Source organism: Stegodyphus dumicola, chromosome 7, assembly GCF_044657685.1.
Source record: "Stegodyphus dumicola isolate Sdum_Otavi_A_Nest chromosome 7, ASM4465768v1".
Classification (NCBI taxonomy): domain Eukaryota; kingdom Metazoa; phylum Arthropoda; class Arachnida; order Araneae; family Eresidae; genus Stegodyphus; species Stegodyphus dumicola.
In genome coordinates, this window is record NC_140774.1 from 33,041,482 (window position 1) to 33,064,554 (window position 23,073).

Genomic DNA, 23,073 nt, shown 5'->3' on the forward strand with positions numbered 1-23,073 from the left:
ATTGGCAACAACAGTTTTTTTCAGAACGATAATATTTTTGAACTGTAAGTTTTTGAGCAGTAATGTTGACGGTAATGTTTCTGAATAAAGCAAGTATTTAACAGTTAATGTTTGACGGAATGTGTTTTTAATAAAGGAACTAATTAAATGCTAACATTTCAGAAGTGGGATAAACTAGAATTATTATCTAGATTTAACAATGTATTGCCTTAACGTACGCTAAGCCTAAACTGAATGCGGAAGCTCGCCAAAACTGAAAGTAGAAAGGTACGTGAATTTATAAACTGTTTATGTTATGTCTAAGTATTAAACGGAAAGAACTTGAGTATAATTATTGTATTAGTATTTGAAAATTGAAGTCTAAGATGGATTATTTGGCAAGAGGCAAAAAATGTGATTTAAAAGAACTTGCTTTGGAACTTGATGTAGATGTCCCTTCTGATCTTAAAATTGTAGGCTTAAGAGATATGATTTTGAATAGTAAGAATTATAATGAAGACTTTACTAAACAAATGCTAGATAGAATTATAAATGATCGTTTAGACAGGGAAAAGTTTGAAATTTTAGAAAAAGATAAGCAAAGAGCATTTGAAATGGAAATTATAGAAAGAGATAAGCAAAGAACTTTTGAACTTGAAAAATTGAAAATAGAAGCGGAAATCAGAAGTAGTAATGTAAATGATTCTGTTTCTTCTAATGTTAGTAGAAGTAATATTTGTGATATGAGTAAATTAATGCATAAGTATGATTTGAATGAAGGTGATATAAGTTTTTATTTAGTTTTATTTGAGAGACAGGCACAACGTATTGGGTTAGAAGAACAAAACTGGGTTTCTCAGCTGTTCGGTCTATTGCCTTATGAAATAACTCAATTAATTGCCCGTGAATCAGAAGAGAAAGCTAACGACAATAAGCACGTTAAACAACTGCTACTGAGAAAATTTAAGTTAAGACCTGAACAGTTTCGGCAAAAGTTCGTTGATCATATTAAAACGTTGCATAATACGTGGAAGGACTTCACGTTTGAATTAAAAAATTATTTTGAAGAGTGGCTTGCTGGATTAAATGTAACAGATTTTGACTCTTTAAAACAACTTATTATTACTGATCAATTAAAGAAGAGGGTCCCCGCTGGTATCCGAGACCATTTCATTGATGATTGGTCTAAATTCATTAATCCTGAAGAGTTGGCTGAAAAACTAGATGAATATGAAAATATTCGGGCAGGGATAAAAGTACTTCAAGTAGAAAATAAAACTTTTAGGCATAATTTTAAGTCCAAATCTGGTTCTAAATTTTATGAAGGATCCTATAATCAGTATTCAAGACAAAGAAATGTTAAAGATTCCATGCAGACAGATGGTAATTTCAAAGTGGGTTTTAAAAACAGTTTTGATAATAAATATAATCTGAGAGATAAATTTTATAAAACAGACGAAAGAAAAAGGGAATATAATCCTGGCATCCGCAATGAAAAGGGTGAGCCGAAATGCTTCAATTGTAATGATTATGGACATATAGCGACGGATTGTCCACAGCCTAAAAAAGAAATTATTTGCAGGAAATGTAATGAAAAGGGTCAACTTTTAAAAAGTGTACGTCTAAGAATCCAGACTTGACAAATGTTAAAAATAATTTATCCGTGAACCAGAATTCAGGTGTTTCACCAGCTGTATATTTAAAGTATGCTCGCATCAATAATGGAGAAAAAATTACTGCAATCATAGATACGGGTTCTAGTTCGTGTTTATTGAAACAGTCTGCGGCTAAGAGACTGAATCTTATTGTAAAACCTGATGTGGAGGAATTGTTTGGCTTTGGAAACCAGAATAAACCAGCCGCTAGAACATTGGGAAAAGTAACTGTTAACTTAGAGATTGATAATGTGGAAGGAAAAGACATTACAGTTCTAATTGTAGGGGATGAAACGCAACCATGCGACTTATTAGTTGGTCGAACATGGATTGATTTACCGCATATTGCATATGCCAAGATAGGTAATACCTTGCATATATGCTATGCTAATGACTGCCCATTTTCACTGTTGCAAAATGATAGCAACACTCCGCGAATTAAACTGAAGGCTTCCCAAGAAACTCAAATCGAAAGTAATACAGTTTATTTCGTGAAAGTTAAAACTGATGACATAAATAACGGTTATGTTTTAATAAATGGATCGGAAGATGAGTTGGGCTCATTATTGGAAGTAATACAGGGAGAAACAGTGATACCAGTCACTAACTACAGCGATCGAAAACTAATTTTGAAAGAGAATCAATGTATCGGTAGAGCGGAAGTAGCAGAATTAGTTGAACCAAGTTCAGATCAGAAAACTGAAAATTCAAGTCAAAAGGAAATACTGATAATAAATGAAATTAAGAAGTTTAGGAGACCGATTACTTTAGAAGAAATTAAAGTTAATACTACGCCAGAAGGAAAACAGGAAGTTTTACATTTGGAGGAATTAGGGTGTACAAACTTAACAGAAATGGATATTAAAGAAATTGAAGGGAGTAAGCCTATTTGCATGAAGTCGTATAAAATCAATGCCGAAGAGCGTGCTTCTATAAAGAAGATAATAAATGAATGGAAGAAATATGGAATTGTTACTGAAACAAGATCTCCGTATGCTAGTCCAGTTTTACTCGTAAAGAAAAAAACAGGTGAATTACGATTAGTGATAGATTATAGAAAGTTGAATTCGCAAACTGTTAAAGATAAATTTCCACTTTCTAGGTAGATGATCTCCTTGAATGTCTTAGTGAGTGTAAAGTTTTCACTACATTGGACTTAGCTCATGGATATTTGCAGATTCCTTTAACTGAAGAAGCGAAACTGAAAACAGCTTTCATCACTCCAGATGATACTGGTCAATTTGAACGTATGATCTTTGGGTTAGCTAATGCACCTGCAGAATTTCAGAGACTTATGAATCAAGTTTTAGGTCCATTGCTTAATAAAGAAGTATTGTGCTATTTGGACGACATATTAATTCCGGCTAAATCTTGGAAAGAAATGATGGAAAAACTTAGGAAAGTGTTTGATAGATTGAGAGAAGCAATGCTGACATTGAAACTGACAAAATGCGAATTTGGAAAAGATGAAGTTGAGTATTTGGGATTTCTAATGAAATCAAATGGTATGCAACCTGGACTAAGAAAAGTACGAGCCATATTAAACTTTCCTAAACCAACCAATGAACATGAAGTTAAACAATTTTTAGGTCTTACAAGTTTCTTTAGAAGGTTTGTACCGAAATACGCAGAGAAAGCTGAGCCGCTAACGAGACTGACAAGGAAGAATGAAACATTTCGTTGGAATGAAGATCAGCAAGAAGCATTCAGTACTTTAAAGGATCATTTAACTAATGAACCAATACTAGCATTATATAATCCCGAAGCAGAGACTGAAATGCACACAGACGCGAGCAACAAAGGGCTGGCAGGAATGCTGTTGCAAACAGGTGAAGATAGAAAGTGGCATTTAGTTTATTGTGTAAGTAAAGGGACAACAGAAACAGAAAAGAATTATCATTCAAGCAAATTAGAATTAATGGCTATAGTTTGGACTTTGACACGACTTCGACAATTTTTAATTGGACTCCGATTTACGGTAATTATAGACTGCCAAGCTTTAGTTTATTTAAACGCGAAGAAAACTTCAAATCCTCAGATAGCAAGGTGGAGTAATCTGATCCAGGAATACAATCTTGAAATAAAGCACAGACAATGTAAAAAAATGAGTCGCATAGATGCATTGAACCGATCGCCAGTTGATCAGCCAGAAGAAACTTTAGACTCTATAATTGAAAACAACTTGGAAGTTTGTTTAACGCTAACGATACATGAACAAATTCTTATGATTCAGCATTTAGATCCAGAATTATGCAAATTAATAGACATTTTAAAGAAAAAGATAAATGATAGAACGAATGCAGAGAAATATGTAACTGAAAATTATGTCTTGAAGAATAATCGATTGTTTCGTAAAGTGAAAGATCAGGAAAAGGAGAAATTGTTATATGTCATACCTAAATCGATGAGAAAAGGTATTGTAGTAAAATTTCACGATCTTTTGGGACATTTTTCAGCAGACAGAACTGTTGCCAAAATCAAGGAATCATACTGGTTTTAAGGAATGAAACAATATGTTATGCGTCACATTTCGATGTGTTTCGAATGCCTAGTAAATAAAATGCCTAGTGGTAAGAAACAAGGAGTACTGCATCCAGTTAGACCTGGTAGAAGACCTTTTGCAATTATACATATAGATCATTTAGGACCATTCGTAAAAAGTTCAAGAGGAAATACAGAATTATTTGTAATAATTGATAATTTTACGAGATTTACACGCTTATATCCTATGAAAAGTACTGCAACCAAGTATGTGTTAGTTGCATTGAAGAGTTTTGTAGATGATTTTGGGTTACCAGAAAAAATTATCAGCGATAGAGGAACATGTTTCACAGCGAAGGAATTTCGAGAGTACTGTCAAAATAATGGAATCAGTCATACACTCAATTCAACTCAACATCCAAGTGGTAATGGAATGGTGGAAAGAGCAAATCGAACAATTTTGGCTACGATTAAAACGAGTATGGAAAATCCGAATCAGAGAGACTGGGACAAAAAGATTAAGGAATGCGAAAGAAATTTAAACAATATGATAAATAAGACTACAAATAAAACTCCTTTCGAAATGCTTCACGGTTATTCACCAAAATTTAACTACGGATTGATGAGGATGATTACAGATGAAGACGCAGATGAATGGGAGAATCCAGTAATCTTACAGAATGAAGCTAGAAAGAGAATTGAAGATATGCAGATGAAAATGAAAGCAAATTATGACAAGAAGAAAAGCAATTCTTTAACATTCGAACGAGGAGAAATAGTAGTTATGAGAAGAGTACCTAAATCAACTGGAGAATCAACCAAAACACAACAAAAGTATCGAGGACCTTTGGTAGAAGTTTTACCAAATGATACCTATAGAGTGACTCAATTAGAAGAGAAGGTGACAGGACATTTCTTTAGTACGACAGCTCATGTGAGGCTATTAAATTCATGGCAGTGTCAAGCTGAATCAGAAGAAGACGATGATGATGGTGATGACATTAGTGTTACTGAGGATAATGATAACAACACGCCACATATTACTAAAACTAGGACACGGAAAAAGAATAGAAAACGACGGTGAATCTATATGACAGCTAAAGACTTTCGAACTATAAACATTAATATTACAGATTTAATTTTTTTAAATATAAGTTCTTAATGTTCCGAGGTCGTAACTAAGTCAGGATGCCCGAATGTAAACGCAACGTATTAATTTTATTTAAAATGTATTTTCCCGATTGGCAACAACAGTTTTTTTCAGAACGATAATATTTTTGAACTGCAAGGTTTTGAGCAGTAATGTTGACGGTAATGTTTCTGAATAAAGCAAGTATTTAACAATTAATGTTTGACGGAATGTGTTTTTAATAAAGGAACTAATTAAATGCTAACAGCAGTATGTGCAGAACACCCCTGAAGTGGGTGTACATATGTAGGATACTCCTGAGATACTAGCCAAAATAGGATTTAGCTACGAGAAAGAGTAGAAAAATCTTACAAAGAATATTAGGCTTGCTGCTGATGTGATGTCTAATCATCTTGAAAAGCAGCATATGCTAGATATTGTCAAAATCTTTGGTTGTAACTAGTGGCTTTGAATGGCAATGCTAAAAATTTCAGTCATTTTCACGAGCTCGATGTTGGTACAGAGCCCATTTCAAAATCTAAATTATTCTTTAATAAGGATATATATCACTTCTATGCAATGCAACATTTGCTCATCAGAGAAGATATCAAAAGTTGCATGTCGCAATCAACCTTTTAAATACCACACTTCTTCTATGGTGGAATCTTCTGCGCACTCTTACAGTTATGCCTTTTGGTAGCTGTTATTTTATTTTCTTGCTATTCATCATAGACCTCCACTATATTAGAATGGGTGCATCTGATAATTATTAAGACTCCTATACTTTGGCACCCGCATCATGACCTTTCAAAAGGCCATTAAATGATTACTGCTTAATTATTTTTGCTTACACTATAAGACTGAAACACAACCTTGTATCTTGCTGGATTGGCTATCATTATTGTAATCGTATGATAAGTTTAACTTTGAAAATAATCTGTTAGATTTTTAAAGTGGTTTCAGTTCAATGAATATTGGAAATATATCATCAGGTAAAAGTTATAACAATTTTTTCTTTCATATAATAATTTGATAGACTTGATGAATGGAAATGAAATTTAACCTCAGGACCTCTAGGAACTTAATTTTGATCATTAGATAAGTGAATTTGCATTACATACAACTCTCTTCATCACTGAAATCTTTTTCTATGGGAGTGCCTTTGTATTTACTAACATGGTCTTTAACATATTGTGGTCTATTTTGAACTTTTCTTGAACACAGAATAATAGGAAGATACTGATTATTGCATTCAGCCTCTTTCATATATTTATTATAGGCATTAATTTTATATTTGTATTAGGAAAAACTAATTTTTGCTGTCTTTCTCATATACTATCAATCTTATTTTACTTGGTGGGAAAAGAGTAGCTGTGTTGGAAATACTAAATGTTTAGAAATCAAATGAATTTAAAAAAGAAAATTAGCTTGCGACAATTTGAATTGCCAATTGTAAATCTTGCTGAATTGCACATCAATTTTATTGTTGTTTATAACACTTTAATATAATGCTTAACTTCAGAAATAGAACATGTACTAATATATGTTTTTATTTATTTATTTTGTAACCTTAGTACAGTATCTACGTATTAAGATGTCATTATGTTGCTAGGCACTATTAATATTGGGCTGGAGGTTTAAATGTTAACCATGGTTTTCCAGTTGTTGTGCTGTATATGTCATATACATATCATAAACAGTGAAATGCTTGCAAGTCCCCCCTTGAAATAAAAATCTATTTAATTTGTCTTTCTAGAGGTTGAAAATTGCCAAGGAATTTGGGGATTTGGCAGCTGAAAGAAGAGCTCACAATAACTTAGGCAATGCACATATATTTTTGGGTAAATTTCAGGTTGCTGCTGAACATTATAAGTATGTTTGTGTTAATTTTTTTGGTGTTGTTTTTCTATTTATTGTATATTTTTAATTGTAATTCATGGAAACAATATGTGGTATTTGTGCTTTAGTCATGCCAAAAATTATTTCTTGATGCATATGAGTAAAGCATGTGATAAATTGCCAACTGATTTATCATTGTTGAAAAGTTTTTTTTTTGGGGGGGGAAGCAATATTTATTTTCAGTGTGTAATAGATTTAATTTGTGTAAATATTACTTATTGCTTTTGAATTTTAAAGGTTATTTATTACTTTTAAATAAATGTATTTGCATTTCTAAACTATGGTGTAACATTTTAAACCTTATAGAATATAGATATAAATAGTAAATGAATAGCAAGAAGGAAATATGATTTAAGACATATCCTTCTCTATCTTGAATTCTTTGATATGAAGAATATAAAAACATTGGTGAATTATATTTCTTGTCATATTTACAGAAATAGGCAAACCAATTTACTTTTTAAACTTTACTGATGATATTTATTATAAGCTACAAGTATAAACCAAAACAGCATGGCCATTTGAATGTATATTTGTCTCTTTTTGAGGTTTCAGGTTTGGTTACTGTTACTGCTATGCTTTATCCTTCTTTCATTGAATTGCATATTATTTTTTGTAATGAGTTGTTATGACATTCTGATATATAAGTTGGTCTAGCATACAAAGAATGGGGTTTAAAATATGCTCACGCTGAGTAAGATAAACTCGCCAAGTTTTTAAAAAAAATTTACATTATAGAAATTGCAAGTAAAAAAGAAAATTCTTCAGATGTTTCCTTTCATTTTTAATGTAATCCACACCCTTATAGGGACCTATCATCTGAACCAATTTTTCTCTGCATTTGTGCGTCAGTATTACCAGATGTTGTCTCTTGTCCACAGTGTTTATCATTCAACTTGTGTTAAAGGAGCTTATCCAGCTGAGTGGTGAAAACTATACCCTGGCGTAGTAAACAGTGGTTGTTTGTCCTTGGCTCAGTTTTTGATTAAACAAGTTGGATGTCTGGCATTTTTTACTTTTTTATATTCATTAAATTGTATTCATTTTTATGGATAAAGTTTTTAAATATTAATGTTACCATAAACTGCTGTGGTCAAAAATCAGGTTTGGGAAGAAATATAATTTTTTGGCATTCTGATGTTAACAAACAATTTAAACTCAAAAGAGTTTAAGCTAAATTTTATTATTTCTAGAATATTTCCTTTTATTTCTTCATAATATAGAAACTTTATCTATAATTAAGCAGATATTTCCAAAGAATTAAAATTAGTAGCAACAATAGCTGAAAATTTTTATGAAATGAAAGTAGTATGGAAAAATGTAGTAAGAATTATGAATTTTTGATAGTCAATTAAAAACATTTATATAAATTAGTTTTAATTTTAGTAAAGGAAAATTGATATCTTTAGCAGGTAAATAATAACCCCTTCACATTTGTCATTTCATATCAAATGAATTAATTACTCTCACTTATTTACATTTGGCCATCATTTCTTGTGTTTTTTTCTTTCTTTAATTAAACTAAATTTTTAATTTGTAAAGTCTAATAAAATGTCAGAATCACAGCATTATTATAAGCAATTTGTGGTTAAATATTCATTGTTAGCTAAAGGGTGTATAAAAGAATTTTCTTGTGTATTGTAGTTTCCTTCCGATTCCCCCCCCCCCTTTTTTTGCGATTGATTATAAAACTTAATGTTATTATAATCAATTCTGGAATTGTGTGTACTTCATATTATTGCTTATGATTATCGCATATTCATTTCTGAAATAAATGAAAATAATTTTAATAGTAGGCAAAATTTATTTATTTATCTAATGTTGGTGGGAGAAGCGTTATAAATTTTAAGAGACAGTGAGCAGTCACATTTCTTCAGAAGCTAATTCTGACCGTAGTTATTTGCTACAAGAGAATGGTCATTTATGTGTTGTAAAATGTAAGGAGACACTTCTTTTTAAATCAAAACCAAATTAATATAGATTTTTACTGGTTAGTAATATTCAAGTTTTCATGCAACTCTTGTATCTGTTGTCATATAATATTTCAATTATCATTTGATTTGATATAGCATTTATTGTTTTTATTTCCTTGTACGATGTCAAAAAGAAGTATTCTAATTACGAAAAGTTACAGGCAGCATATTTCAATGGAAATATCCATTTTGACCGCTATCAGATGCATTTTAACGATGTTTTTGCGTGATATCTCTAGGTAAGGACAGAATAAGACTATTTTCCTCCAAAAAAATTATAAAAGTGCTTTAAAATGAAATCTGAAGAGAATTTTTTGTGGCGTCTGTATGAACGTACGTACGTATCTCGCATAACTCAAAAACGAGTAGCCTCAGAATGTTGAAATTTTGTATATATGACTGCTATAACATGGAGATGTGCACCTCGTATTTTTGTTGCAATCGGCCGCACCAAAAGTATATAAATATATGTATATACGTATCCACTCTCTTACTCGGCTTGGTGATCTCTTCTTTATTCTTAAATGTTTGTGAATTGTGCATTTTTTTGCTTTAAAAATGATTGAATTATGTTGTTCTTATCTTCTGTTTAAGGTTTTTATGCCTTTAGTAAATCTGTATGCAATATTTTTAGAATTATCAAAATTTTAAAAGTTGTTTCAGTGCTGCTAAGCCTAATAATTTTTTTGATGGCGGCCATTGCTTGTTTACATTTGAAAGAGCAGAATAGTGGATTTGTTGCCAATCTAGAGAAACTTAGCTTCGCAACAACAAAGATAACGCCTTCATTTATTATTGCGAATTAAATCATGCTTAATCTGTTCTGGAATGTTTTCGAGGAAATAAGTGTTTAAGATTTACTTCGTAATTTTGAATATACAGATATTTTGAGTTTTTATGTATTTTTACTTTGTCGTGAAGTAAGAACTGAATTAATTGAATGAGAAATACTCAATCGTCTGTTAAATACTGTTTCTTTTTTGTTTTGTTTGCTTAATTTCTTTTATACATCGTTCGAGCTTTATTATAGTATTTGAATAGAACATGTGGCAATGATTAGATAATTCTTTAAAGGATATAAATTTTATGCATTCTGAATCATAATGTATGAATGTTAAGGACATTACTGATTACTTGAACGCAGACTTAAACTGTTTTCCTATCCAGTGACAAAATGCTCTTAATTCAGAATGCTTCTTCTTAAATAACTCCGAATTAATATCTAGCAGAGACTGAATGCGACTATTTGTAAAAGATTGCTTTACAACTTAAGATCTATGGAAACTTTTGCTTCCCCACGACCAGATTACTCCAAACCTTAGAGTTTTTTAATGCATTCTACGCCTCTGGGTGATAGATGTACCAATAGTACATCTTCTCTTTGATACAAATGTGAAAGGCCTAAGGCATACTTGATCTATTGGTGATAACTCACAGTAGTTGGTACCAAATGCGAGTGAAGGTAAAGGTTCAAATATAATACTGTTAATTAAACCTAACGCCAGAGTGTCACTATGGTAAAACAAATAGAGTGAATTTTAAAGAATGCATTTATTCTATTGTGGTTTATGTGCTTTCGGCGAAGTAGATTTAATTCAATCCAATAAGTTTAAATGAAATGTGTATAATTTAATATTCCGTACAAGGAAGTCATGTGGTGTACACATCAGATTTTTTTAAAAATGTATTCATTGTATTAATGTTAGAATATAAAACTTGATAGCTTTAATAATAATGTATTAAATAATATGCAATATTAAAATCTTTTGAAGTTATTTACTGGTCAACAAAATCATATGCTTTTTGTTAATTACTTAAAAAGAAATGTGTGCTTAGATTATTTTTGTCAACTCTGTGGACTTTCTTTTTTTAAGGAAAACATTATCCTTAGCTATTGAATTGCGTGACAAAGCTGTGGAAGCGCAAGCTTACTACAGTTTAGGCAATACTTATACGTTACTTCATGATTATCCTACTGCCATTGATTACCATTTACGCCATTTAAGAATTGCTCAGGATCTTCAAGATCGAATTGGAGAAGGTAGAGCTTATTGGAGTTTGGGAAATGCACATTCTGCCATTGGAAATCACGAGCAAGCATTGCATTATGCTAATAGGCATCTTGAAATATCTAAACAGGTGAGATGTTGTTGTATACTTATTTTGTTATTTGCAGAAATTCTCATATTTGTATCTGTATTTAACCAGCAATGCTGGTTTGATTGATTTCTAGCCATTAAGAGAAAAAACAGTTATTAGCTAGCTGGCATTAAGTAATTTGTCTTTTCTTGAGTATTTTGAGAAATGTTTTTGAATACTTTACTGTGAATCGTATTTTTGCCTTGATATGGCCATGTTATATATTTGAACATTAAACATAACATACTTTTGTTATTCTGGGTTAATCTATCTTATTCTCGTTTTATTTTATTAATCTTATTCCTATTCTAGAAAGAATGATCAACAGCCAATGTAAACATTAATGTTAATATATAACATTTATATAATATAGAATTGTTAATTGAGAATAATTGAAGACTGTTTTTTAGCTTAATTTAGCATTAGATAAAGATTGCTATCATTTTTAAAACAATCTTTTGTACTTTCAGTTACAGCTAATAGTAATATTTAGTTACAGTTAATAGTTAATTTTTAATTGTTTAAATCCCCTCGGGTACAATTTTTTTTTAACCTTGTGTTTGTTTCTTAATTTTTCTGAGCTTAGCTTTTTGACAAAAGTTAGAACCTATTAATTTCATATTTAGATTATTATGTGTCATTTTATGTAGGTATAGCTAAATGTCTTTAAATAAAAGTTTTGGTTTACGTTCATGCTTAGAATTCACTTTGCTGTCTTTTTTCTGACTTAAGATCAGGATTATTCATAATTATTAGACCTCTTATTTTTAGTTTCCAGTAACTATCTATTGGAAATACCAAAGATAATTTTAATTAAGTAACATTTAAAGTCATTAAAATCAAAGGCATGATGTATGAATTTTATCTGGGCATAAAATAAATGTATCATGGTCCTTCAAAAGTTCTAATTTTTATTTTTGCAGAACACTTTTAGCATATTAAACTCCTAGAAATTTCAAAATGACATAATTCACAGTTTGATCTGATGGTATACTTTAATTCAAATTTCAAGGTAACAGTAAGATAAAATAAACAATATTTTAAGTTTTAGGACAAAGATAATACATAGTTCAAATATTTTTTTCCCTCTGTACTTAAATCTTTCAACATAATTTATTACAATATTTGTTTAATTCTGAGAAACAATGAGATGTTTTCAGGAGAATAAAAGGCTTATTCTAAGCAAGTAAATGATACAAAATGCTCAAATACTACTTCACAATCAATTTTGATTTCTTAGTAACAGTAACATATGTTTGAATTAATAATTTGATAAAGTATGCAATCCTAAGATTTCCCTCATTTTTAATGACATTTGTATTTAAAAAAAAGGTGTATCTTAGAATAAAATATATGTAATATGCGTGTGTGTAGTTTATGTTATTTATGTCACTAGTTTAATGAAATATTGGAATATCATGTATATAAAGTATCATCATTGTGAAAATTAAAAACATGCAATATATTTAATGATTTGGATAATGAGTATGCTTTAGCCTTAATTTTTTTAAAGATGTAAGTATAAAACAGACCTTATTGTTTATGAAGAATAATAATGATTTCTTGATGCCATACATTAAAGATATTTTATTCTATACATATCATGTAGATAATTTACAAAATTAAGTTTGATAATTTAATGTTTTATTCTTCTTTAATGTCATCATAATATTAGAACTTGAAAGGTTTTTAATAAAAAAAAATCTTTCTACTCTGAAAGTATATAGATTTATGTCTCTATATCTTAAATGTTAAACAAGATGTTTTACGTGCATATTATGATAAAGAAGTGTTTGGATTGATTCAATAAAACACAAGATTTTCAATTTATAAGTCAGTAATTATTAAGTTTCAAAATTCTGCAATTTATTTATGCTAGAGATTTTATCTAGTTCTCCAAACATGTGAAACCAAAAATTTTAATAAGAAATGTTTTTTTTTTTCCCCTTCAAGATTGGTGATGAGTCAGGAGAAGTTACAGCCCAACACAGTATATTAGATTTACAGAAAGCTCTAGAATCTCAGGATGCTGCATCGTGCAGTCAAAGCAGTACTTCAATTAGTAAGTATCTGTCCTGAATTTTTTTTCTCTAGAAAGAGAGAAGTGCATACACATTGAAAAGGCAGTGTAGTTAATCAAAATATGTGAAAATAATATGAAACCTCAAAAAATTGTTTGGATTTTCTCTCATTTGGAATTAGAAGCTGGAAAAATAGTCCTTCAGGTGTGTAAGATAAAAACGTTTCAGTAATTTCAAAAACCATTATTCATACCTTCAACTTTAGTATATGGAGTCATTAAAGTAATAATTTTTCTTTGTGTATTGTAAAGAGTTCACACACTGTGATTCTTGCTCACTAACATACTGTTTCATCCATCTTTGAATACTAGACCATATTTTAGCATTTTCCTAGCCTAAATAGATGTATTCAAAATAATATTCTTAATTGTTATCAGTATTCAGATCATTCTTTATAATTTTAGTAGTGGTTTAACCCTTTCCAGACATCCGTACCCTATACACACTCCCGAGGAATGTCTCTCACAGCTGGACGTCCCACCCACGCATCACTGGAGAATACACGTACGGGATGGCTGATGCATGTATGCATTTTAGGCTGAAACATTTTTCAAAGACCTCTAGATGGTGTGTGTCCATTACTTTTTAACTTAATAAAGTTTTAGGATCCCTATCTTCAACTGATCACTTTTTAAGCAATATTGGTGTCAGCTGTTGTGGGAGAAGGAAGAGAAGCGATATGTAAACAAACAGAACTCGTAACTGACCAGGAGATACAAACATTTGCGTTTCTAATATAACTTTCACTTTCAATCTTTTTTTTTTAATGCTACTACCTAGGGCCTTTTAGGGTTACTATGTGGGATTCTGTTATGCTTTGCATTGCTTTTATTGCCACCCAAACTGTATAGTGGTTAGGAGAACCTACTGCCAAACCGAAGGGTCTGGATTCTAATCCTAGAGAAGGCATGAATGTTTCTAAATGTATTATGTCTTTGCAGCATGGGGACATTCTGAATATATGGCGAGTCCTCACATGTGGTTTGGTGGTAGGGGAGATCAGTGCGAGACCCTCATACTATCCCTCGGGATGCTTTCTCTCAAAATTGGGCTGAAAAGTACAAGTCCACCTCCTTGAAACTCTAGCAACCATTCTTCCATGAAATACATGGATAAGATAACAACAACATTTCTTTTAACATTTATTTTTTGCATACTTCCCTTTTTATTTCAGAAAGCCTTGACTTTAATTTATTATGGTGAGCAATCATTATTTATCAAAGGAAAGATACACTCACTTGGTAAGTGAGTCAACTAGTGATGTGGATGAGAGTGATGAATCATTTTCTAAAGAGTTAGCAATATTTCGAGTGATTCTCGTCCTGACATTTTGTCAGAGACTTAACTCATTGAGTGTCTGCCTTCCGCTTCCCATGAACGATATTGTTACTTCTCGTAAATAGTCTTTCTTGAATTTTTTTATTAATTTAAAGTTTATTAATGTATTGTATCAATTAAAATTCTGGAATAATTTGAATAACACTTCTGAAAGTTATTTCTCAAAATAAACAATTTTTTATATTTTTTCATCTAAAGTTAAAGGAAAAAGATTATTAAATGTTGATTTTAACATATATTATAGCTTAAGTAATAATTTAAAATGGTATCAAAAATTAATGATGTTAGGACATAAACTTTTTTTATTCTCACCCTTTAAAGTTAGGCTTCTGTTTTTGATGCCTGAGCTCAGTAGCAGTTTCTAAAGATGTAATTTCTTATTGTTAAAAACATTTGAAATTAGTAATATGCTTTAAAAAAAAATCTGATGCGGACACTAAAACTTTCTTGTAATGCTTCACTTCATTGAAACTTATTTCCTCAAATTATTCTAACTTAATTAACCAATTCCTCAAGACAAGTTGAAAAACACATTAACAAAATTTTGAAATTAAATATCACGATCAAGTTTTTGTCGTATGGGAGTCAAACTTTTATAATTTTACTTCTTCATAATGAATGTAGAACTTTCCAAATTACAAGAATAAGAACCAGGAGACCGCATTAAAAGTTATATTTCATTATTTGCTAAAAATGATTTTTTTTTTTTTTTTTTTTTTTTTTTTTAATTTCACATTGCCAAAACATGAATATTTTTGTCATTTAAATACTTCTGTAATTGGAAATGTATGACTACAACTGGTGATCGCAAAAATAAAGTCCAGGTAAGAAGTAAGCTGGGTAAAGGTGTGTGTGTGTAAATATACATATGTGTTTGGTACTGCCAATTGCAAAAGAAAAGGGAAGTGCACAGCTATATGTTATAACAGTCCCGTGTACTAAATTTCAGTGTGCTACTCCTACTTGTTTTCGAGTTATGCAATATATGCACATATCTACTTCAAAAGAGTCAAAAAGAGATCTTCGCTCTTTCCACATGTAGAGACACTGAGGGGAGGGAAATCCAAATGAATACGAGAATGGGCAAAATGGATATTTCCATTAAAATCTGATACTTGTAATTTTTCGATACTTCTGATACTTGATTTCACGGTACTTCTGATACTTGAAATTTTTCACTGTATTTTTTTACAGTACTTCCTTTAACTTTGTATAAAGAAGTAAAAAGCAGTTTACAAAAGATGTTGAGTACACATTTGGTACAGTCAAAAGTTATTAATTCGGACACCCATAATGCGGACCTCAAAGCTAAAAACTTTCTGCGCATGCGCCACGTTGACACATGCGCGTAGGCATTTACGCGTGCTCGTAAGACCTTTATGACTGCGCATATGCGTGCACGCAAGCGCAGAATACGTTTTCGCGTGCGCGTTTTATGTATAACAGACGGTATAAGCTAAATTTATCTAATTATCTATTTCAGTTAATGTTGATGATTGCGTTGTTCCTTAATCTTTGATTGGATCCGGCTTATTGCTTTTTGCAGACTGTAAGAGCAATTTTATAAAAGTAAACTTGAACTTTCGATTATGTCAAATAAAATTTCCGATTCTGGAGCTGCCAAAGGATCTACAAAACGAAAGTACGTTTCGATGTCCATGAAACAAAAAGTGGAATTGCTGCAAAAAATGGATAAGGACATGAAGAAGGTGACAGAGAGGTTAGTGAAAACGAAAAAATTTCGATTGACAAGTTAGTCGTTATTCTCGGCACAGCAATTACGGGACCTTGAACAGCGGAACTTTGTAACTGAACAAGAAATTATGTCTGTTTATAGAATTAAAGAGAAAGTATTATCACATAAAACGAAGCAACTTAAACAACTGACATTGAAAGAAATGTTTAATAAAGTTAACAAATAAATATTAAGCTTTTTTTTTTTTTTGTAAATTTTGATACCCTTTAGATCATAATTGTTCTTTATTTCATAAATTACGGTTTCATATTTTTAATTTTAGAATTTCTGCATGCCATCTTACGAGATTTAAACTGATGATCTATAATCCGGATTCGCCAAAGTCTCGACGAGTCCGGATTAACGACTTTTGACTGTATTTTGAATTTTTTTTTTTTTATTTAAATTTACCATTTAAGTATACTTTATATCTAGTTTTATTTTTCCGTGCCCTGTTCTATTTTCTGTTGCATTTTAGAAGTTATCTCGTTTAAAAATATATATAACTGACAGTAAGAAGTTGATTTTGTGTGCTGTTGGTTCTTTTTTATATTTAAGATTTTAATATATTTTTCCAGATTCCAGTGGAAGAATGCGTCGTACAAGTATGGAGCAAATGGATCTTTTGAAACTCACTCCAGATGCTAAAGTGGCAAAGGTTTATTATGTTTACCTTTTTCTAACAATAGTTATCCCAAGATGTTAACTGTCATAGGGTGTTAAAAAATAAATAAATATGAAAAATATTTTTTAAATTTAAATTTGATTTTTTTTATTTGAATCGGATTTTCCCTTTTTCATCAAGTGAATATAATCAGCATAATTTTTCTTATTAACTTTAATTCATAAGAAAATTTTAATTGCTGTGATCTAGTGCACAGGTTTCTAGAGCCTTTTATTATAAAATCAAATGAGCCAAGAAATATAAAATTTAGTACAGTTCAACTCTATGTAGTGAATTTAAGTCAATTTGGAATTCTTTTGAAAATAGCTTTGGTGCTCAGCAAGAAATTCTCCCATTTTTTCCTATTTCAAATTTGGCAGTTATGCATTATAAGTAGTTCAGTAACCTGAATCATGCATTGAAAGCAAATTGAAGTCAGTTTGGCTTTCTTTGAAATTGCATACCTTGCAGCACGAATGCCTTCTGCTTTCTCCTTGTTTTTGCACAAAAAAAAAATCTCCTGGTTTTTCTAAATTTAAGCATAATGTAATGTTTAATGTAGCTATGCACATTTTGGCAAAACAACAGCAATAAAAGAAAGAAAAATCTGCTCTTTTAGCTGCAGTTTTTATGTAATTACAAATAAGCAAGGTGGTAATTTAAAAAAGAAAAAATTCACTTCCATAACATTCTTACTAACATTTGATTTGTTTATATCATTACCTAGTAAATTAATTATATGGGCCTAACAACAGTAAATTAAAAGCTGAAAATTGTTTTCTCATTTTTGTTATATTTGCTGCATTATGGAGTTATAAAACTATTACATTTACATTTAAATTCACTTTTAAAATTTTAATGGCAGTAAAAGGAAGAAAATTTTACTTTATTAAGTTAACTCTCTCTGACCGGCAAGGTCGTATGCATATATGTGGCCTAGAATATTTTTTTATACCTTTAAGAAAGTATGTATATATATAGTGGTGGCCAAAATTGTGGACACTTTTGGAAATTTGTATGTTTTTGAACTTTGTATGCTTATAGAAAATGTTACGTTTCACAAAATGCAAACTTGTATATATCATTTTAAAGAGAATTTATTACTGAATTCAATACAAAACACAAAATTCAATTATTTGCAATACAAGAAAAGTTATATTTACTTTAATATAAATAAAAAACACAGTTATGAAGTGGTTTGTAAAGTCTAGCTTTCCTTGCCAATCACTGTTCTTGTTCTGAGAACCAATCAAATGTTAGTAACTGCCAGTAGAAGCTGACATCTTGTTTACAGTTGAAACAATTCATTATTTTGCTTTGTTCTGTAGATGGAGGACCTGTTTCTTATACACTGCAATTACAAGTAGGAATTTTTGTAAAAATTTTTAATATTTAGTCAAGAAAAAATGACATCAAATTAAAGAGTAGATTGGACACCTAGAAAGAGATGTAATATTATTGTGTTACGAGAAAGTGGTCTTTCCTATGCTGGAATTTGAAGACAGATGGGTGGTTCATTGACTACATCTGGAGTCCGAAAATTTTGTTTACGATATCAGGAGACAAACTCAATAAAAAAACAAAGAAAGAAAAGGCTGAAAAAGGTGCACCACATCCATTGATGACAGAAGAATAAAAAGACTATGTTTCCAAGATAGAAAAATGTCATCAGCGGCCATCAGAAGTGGTCTGAATGATGCTGGTGTTTCTGTCAGTTCAAGAACAATCAGGAGAAGATTAACAGATGTTGGACTGAAAGGTAGAATTCCACGAAAAAAGCCTTATCTTAATTTTCAGCAACGAAAAAAAAGACTACAGTGGGCAAAGTAACACATTAATTGGGCAGATGATCAGTGGTCACAAGTTATATGGAGTGATGAAACTAAGATATCGTTATTCGGTAGTGATGGGCGAAAATATGTAAGACGTAGAATAGGAGAAGAGCTACATCCTGACTGCATTCAAGCAACTGTGAAGAACCCAGTTAGTGTTATGATTTGGCCATGCATGTCAGCAGATGGTATTGGTCACCTTCATGTCATCGATGGGACACTGAATGCCAGAAAATACATTGACACTATTCTAGAACCAAAACTTCTACCTTCCATCAGAGATCTCTTTCCCAACAATGCTTCGTTTATTTTTCAGCAGGATTCTGCTCCTTGCCACACGGCCAAAATATCGAAAGAGTGATTTCATACAAAGAGCATTAAATTGTTGTCATGGTCAGGAAACAGTCCTTCCTTACCTCAATCCTATCGAAAATTTGTGGCACCGTTTGAAAACTCTTGTCCGAATGAGGTGCCCATCAAATAAAAGGGAACTAATTGAGGCTATAATTGTTTCCTGGCATTATGTAATAACGAAAGAAGAGCTTAAAACTCTTGTCAGCTCAATGAAACATCGATGTGAAGCTGTAATAAAAAAAAGGGTACCCTACTAAGTATTGTTAACTCACTGCAATCATCACTATCTAATGTATATCGATAACTATTATCGTTTAACTTTTTTTGTATTGCAAATAATTGAATTTTTGTTTTGTATTGAATTCAGTAATAAATTCTCTTTAAAATGATATATACAAGTTTGCATTTTGTGAAACGTAACGTTTTCTATAAGCATGCAAAGTTCAAAAAATTTCCAAAAGTGTCCACAATTTTGGCCATCACTGTAATACATGCATCTTGAAATCTGTCAAAAAAATTAAGGCAGTATATTAAAAGCACATAAATCCAGGTATGAAGTAGCGACATTTCGGCATTAAAATCGAGAAAATACACCTTTTTTCATAGCTTTTTGGGGAAATTGGATTTCCTTAACGCAGTTCCACTAATGTTCAGTTTCATCTATTTTACAGATATATATGCTGATTATTGGTTGAATATAGTTATCAGAGCAACCACCTTATATACTGTTTGATTTTCTAAAATGTTACTGCATTTCTTTGTTCTTCATATATAATTTTATTATTTTAGTCTATCGTTTATAATATAATTTTATTATTTTAGTCTATCGTTTATAATATAATTTATCATTGAAGTCATTTTCAGGTGGAAACTTATACCCATCACCTCTATTAATTTTATGAAATGAGAGTTCTGTACACTACAAAAGGATGCATTTGTAGCAAATAAATTTTACAATATTGAAGGGTCTAGTTTAGGTTTTTGAGAAAATAATGTTTTTACAACGTATTTACATAGATGATGCACTATGTACTTTGAATTAGTGCACTCGTCAAATAACAGTTCAGATTATATTTATGCTTGAGGCTAGACAGACCTTGAAAGTGACTCAGGTTCTTTTATTGCAATGACATGGCTTGTTTAAAATATTTTAAACAATTTTATGATTAAAAAACTGTATTTTTTCTATTTAGTAATTAAAAACTTTTAAATTAAGATGAAATTAACTGTGTGTATGTAACTGTATGTGTGTATGAATCATTCTGAAAGGTTTTCATGAAAATTAATTTCATAGGCTTCATCTGGGGAAGATGAAAAGGCTAAATTTACTTCTGTAACAGAAAAGGTGACACCAAAAGTTATAGATGAACCTGAAAGAAAGACTGTAAGCCAATCTGGGACTGCAGCAGCTGTAAAAGAAAATAAAGTCACTATAATGAAAGAAAATGATGTAATTATCAAATTGATTCTGAATTTTAATTCAGTGGTTTCTGCTTGATTTTTCGATTTATTATACCATTTGTAAATACTTCTTAATTGCTTATGAGTAATGATCATATATATTCTCATGCTATTAAAATATATCTTTTCTTTTGCATTAATTTTTATTTAAATTGTTGCATACTGATAGTTTTTTAGTTCTTTCAATTTTACTATATTTATAAACTGATGTTGATGAGTAAATTAATTTTTTTTAATATTGAAATTTGCAGGAATTGGAAGGCTCAATGGATGAAGATTCCTTTTTCGATTTACTTAGCCGATTTCAAAGCAAAAGAATGGATGATCAGAGATGCTCTCTTGTACTTTCAGAAAATAAGGAAAATAATCAGCTACTTGGAAATTGCCAAGACAATTTCCAAGCTTCTACGAGTTACAGTAATAATGTTGTTAATGTCGACAAAGGTGTGAAAAACTTTCATTGTAATAATTTATTTTTTAAATCATAAATGTATGTATAATGCATATGAAAGATGTTCGAATTGTGACTATTAACTTTTATTTCTTAAGATACTGATCCTAGATACAGATGCTTCACACATTATGAATGAAGTTACATTCCAAATAATTGCTCATACCATAAATTTGTTGATAAAATGTTGCTAGGATTACTAGTGATGTTTGTGAAATAAGAGCTATAAATACTGTCAAATAAACAAAAATGCAAAACAAATGATGCATTTTAAAATTTAAATATAGATGTATATAGATGTAAATAAAAAGTTCTAGATAAATAACTATTTTACTGTATAGTACATATTTTCGATTTTCATCTTTGTCGCATGTATGGATGGAAAGTAAGGGACATTTGTGATGAGGATGTGGAAGGAGTTGTTGGATGTGTGTGAAATATCATTTTCTGAAGAAACTTAGTGTCTCAACTTGTTAGAACAGTTTGTTTTCTTTTAGTTGTATAAAAGATAATATTGCAGAATGGCAGACATCATGCATCAACATTTACTGTAGAAAACCTTTCAGAATTTAGGTTTTGGTTTTCGAAAAAAGTTGAGCCTTCTTCAGAGTTGGAAAACACTACTGCCATTGACTCTGTATGAAACTTTTTTAATTGGGCCAGGCTTTTCTTCCTCCTCCTCCTCTCTCTGTTGCTCTTCAAGATGCATCAGGTTTTGATTGCATTGGCATTACACCTTTTGATATGTTCAAGTATATGTTCCCCCCCCTGAGAATTATTCTAATTGTCAAATGATTTATACTATTTGAATGCACAATATTCTCAATTTTTATTAAAGTGATTTTTGTTTCAAATGAAATGGATTGTCACTTATTTATAGTCATTTGATTTTCTCTTTTTGTCAATCATCTTTAATATAATTTCTTTTTTTAACTCCAAACAAATTTCACTCTTTAAGAGCAAATTCGATTATATCTGCTCTCAAGTTCATAAAATGGTGATCATCTGTATACACTCGCAGCTACATAGTTTCGCTTCCTAATTTCTTTCTTTACTTTTGTCCAACTAGCATTCCTGTGGTGTTGGAAACTGCATTATTGCTTGCTCACTGACTGTGGACGGATTCTAAATCATGCTGGGTTTTTATCAATAGCCCAAATATGCAAGGGTAATAAGTGAGTGCTGGCCTGCTCTTTGGGTTGTGACACCATGATATTACCTATCCACTAATCCATGTGATGTGACACAAATAAATCATTTGATCACACATTGTATGTCTTCTAACTCACCAAGTTCATGTGATAAAGACCACTAGGAATTTGACCTGCCTTTGATCTCAGGCAAATGTACTGGCTGCATTGTTGGTTATAATGGTTTTCATCATGTGCAATATGAATATGAGCCAGTTTCTGTTAAAAAATTCTCCATAAAAGCATGCCTTCCCTTAGGCGGTTGCTGTCGAGAGCTTTACCTTATTCAGTAACTTAATACAGTACAAAGTCTTTAATCCTGACGTCCATAATCCAGAATGATCTATAATCCGGGCCTCAAAGCTACAAACTTTCTGTGCATGCGTAGTATTTATGCATACGCATAATACGTTTAACGGATGCACATTTATAACGGACGGTATAAGCTAGACTAAAATTATTTCAGTTAATGTTGCAGATTTCGTTGTTCCTTAATCTTCTAATTGGATCCGGCTTATTATTTTTTGCAGACTGTTAGAGCAATTTTATAAAAAGTAAGCTTGAACCTTCTGTTATAGCAAAAAGAGTTTCTGATTCTGGATCTGCCAAAGGATATACAAAGCGAAAGTATGTTTCGATGTCCATCAACCAAAAAGTGGAATTGCTGCAAAAAATGGATAAAGGCATGAAGAAAGTGACAGAGAGGTTAGTG

The 23,073-nt window shown here is 30.9% G+C and overlaps 1 protein-coding gene across 2 annotated transcripts in view; it reads left to right on the forward strand.

Moving 5' to 3' along the window:
* Window positions 1-23,073, forward strand: part of LOC118185920 (G protein-signaling modulator 2-like) — a 64,575-nt gene that overhangs the window by 20,760 nt on the left and 20,742 nt on the right. For both annotated transcript variants that reach the window (XM_035355887.2, XM_035355886.2), the window contains exons 6-11: window positions 7,001-7,116; window positions 10,991-11,255; window positions 13,209-13,317; window positions 16,988-17,067; window positions 20,554-20,709; window positions 20,972-21,164. In XM_035355887.2, coding sequence (XP_035211778.2) covers window positions 7,001-7,116; window positions 10,991-11,255; window positions 13,209-13,317; window positions 16,988-17,067; window positions 20,554-20,709; window positions 20,972-21,164 — 919 coding nt within the window. The remainder of the gene's footprint in view (window positions 1-7,000; window positions 7,117-10,990; window positions 11,256-13,208; window positions 13,318-16,987; window positions 17,068-20,553; window positions 20,710-20,971; window positions 21,165-23,073) is intronic.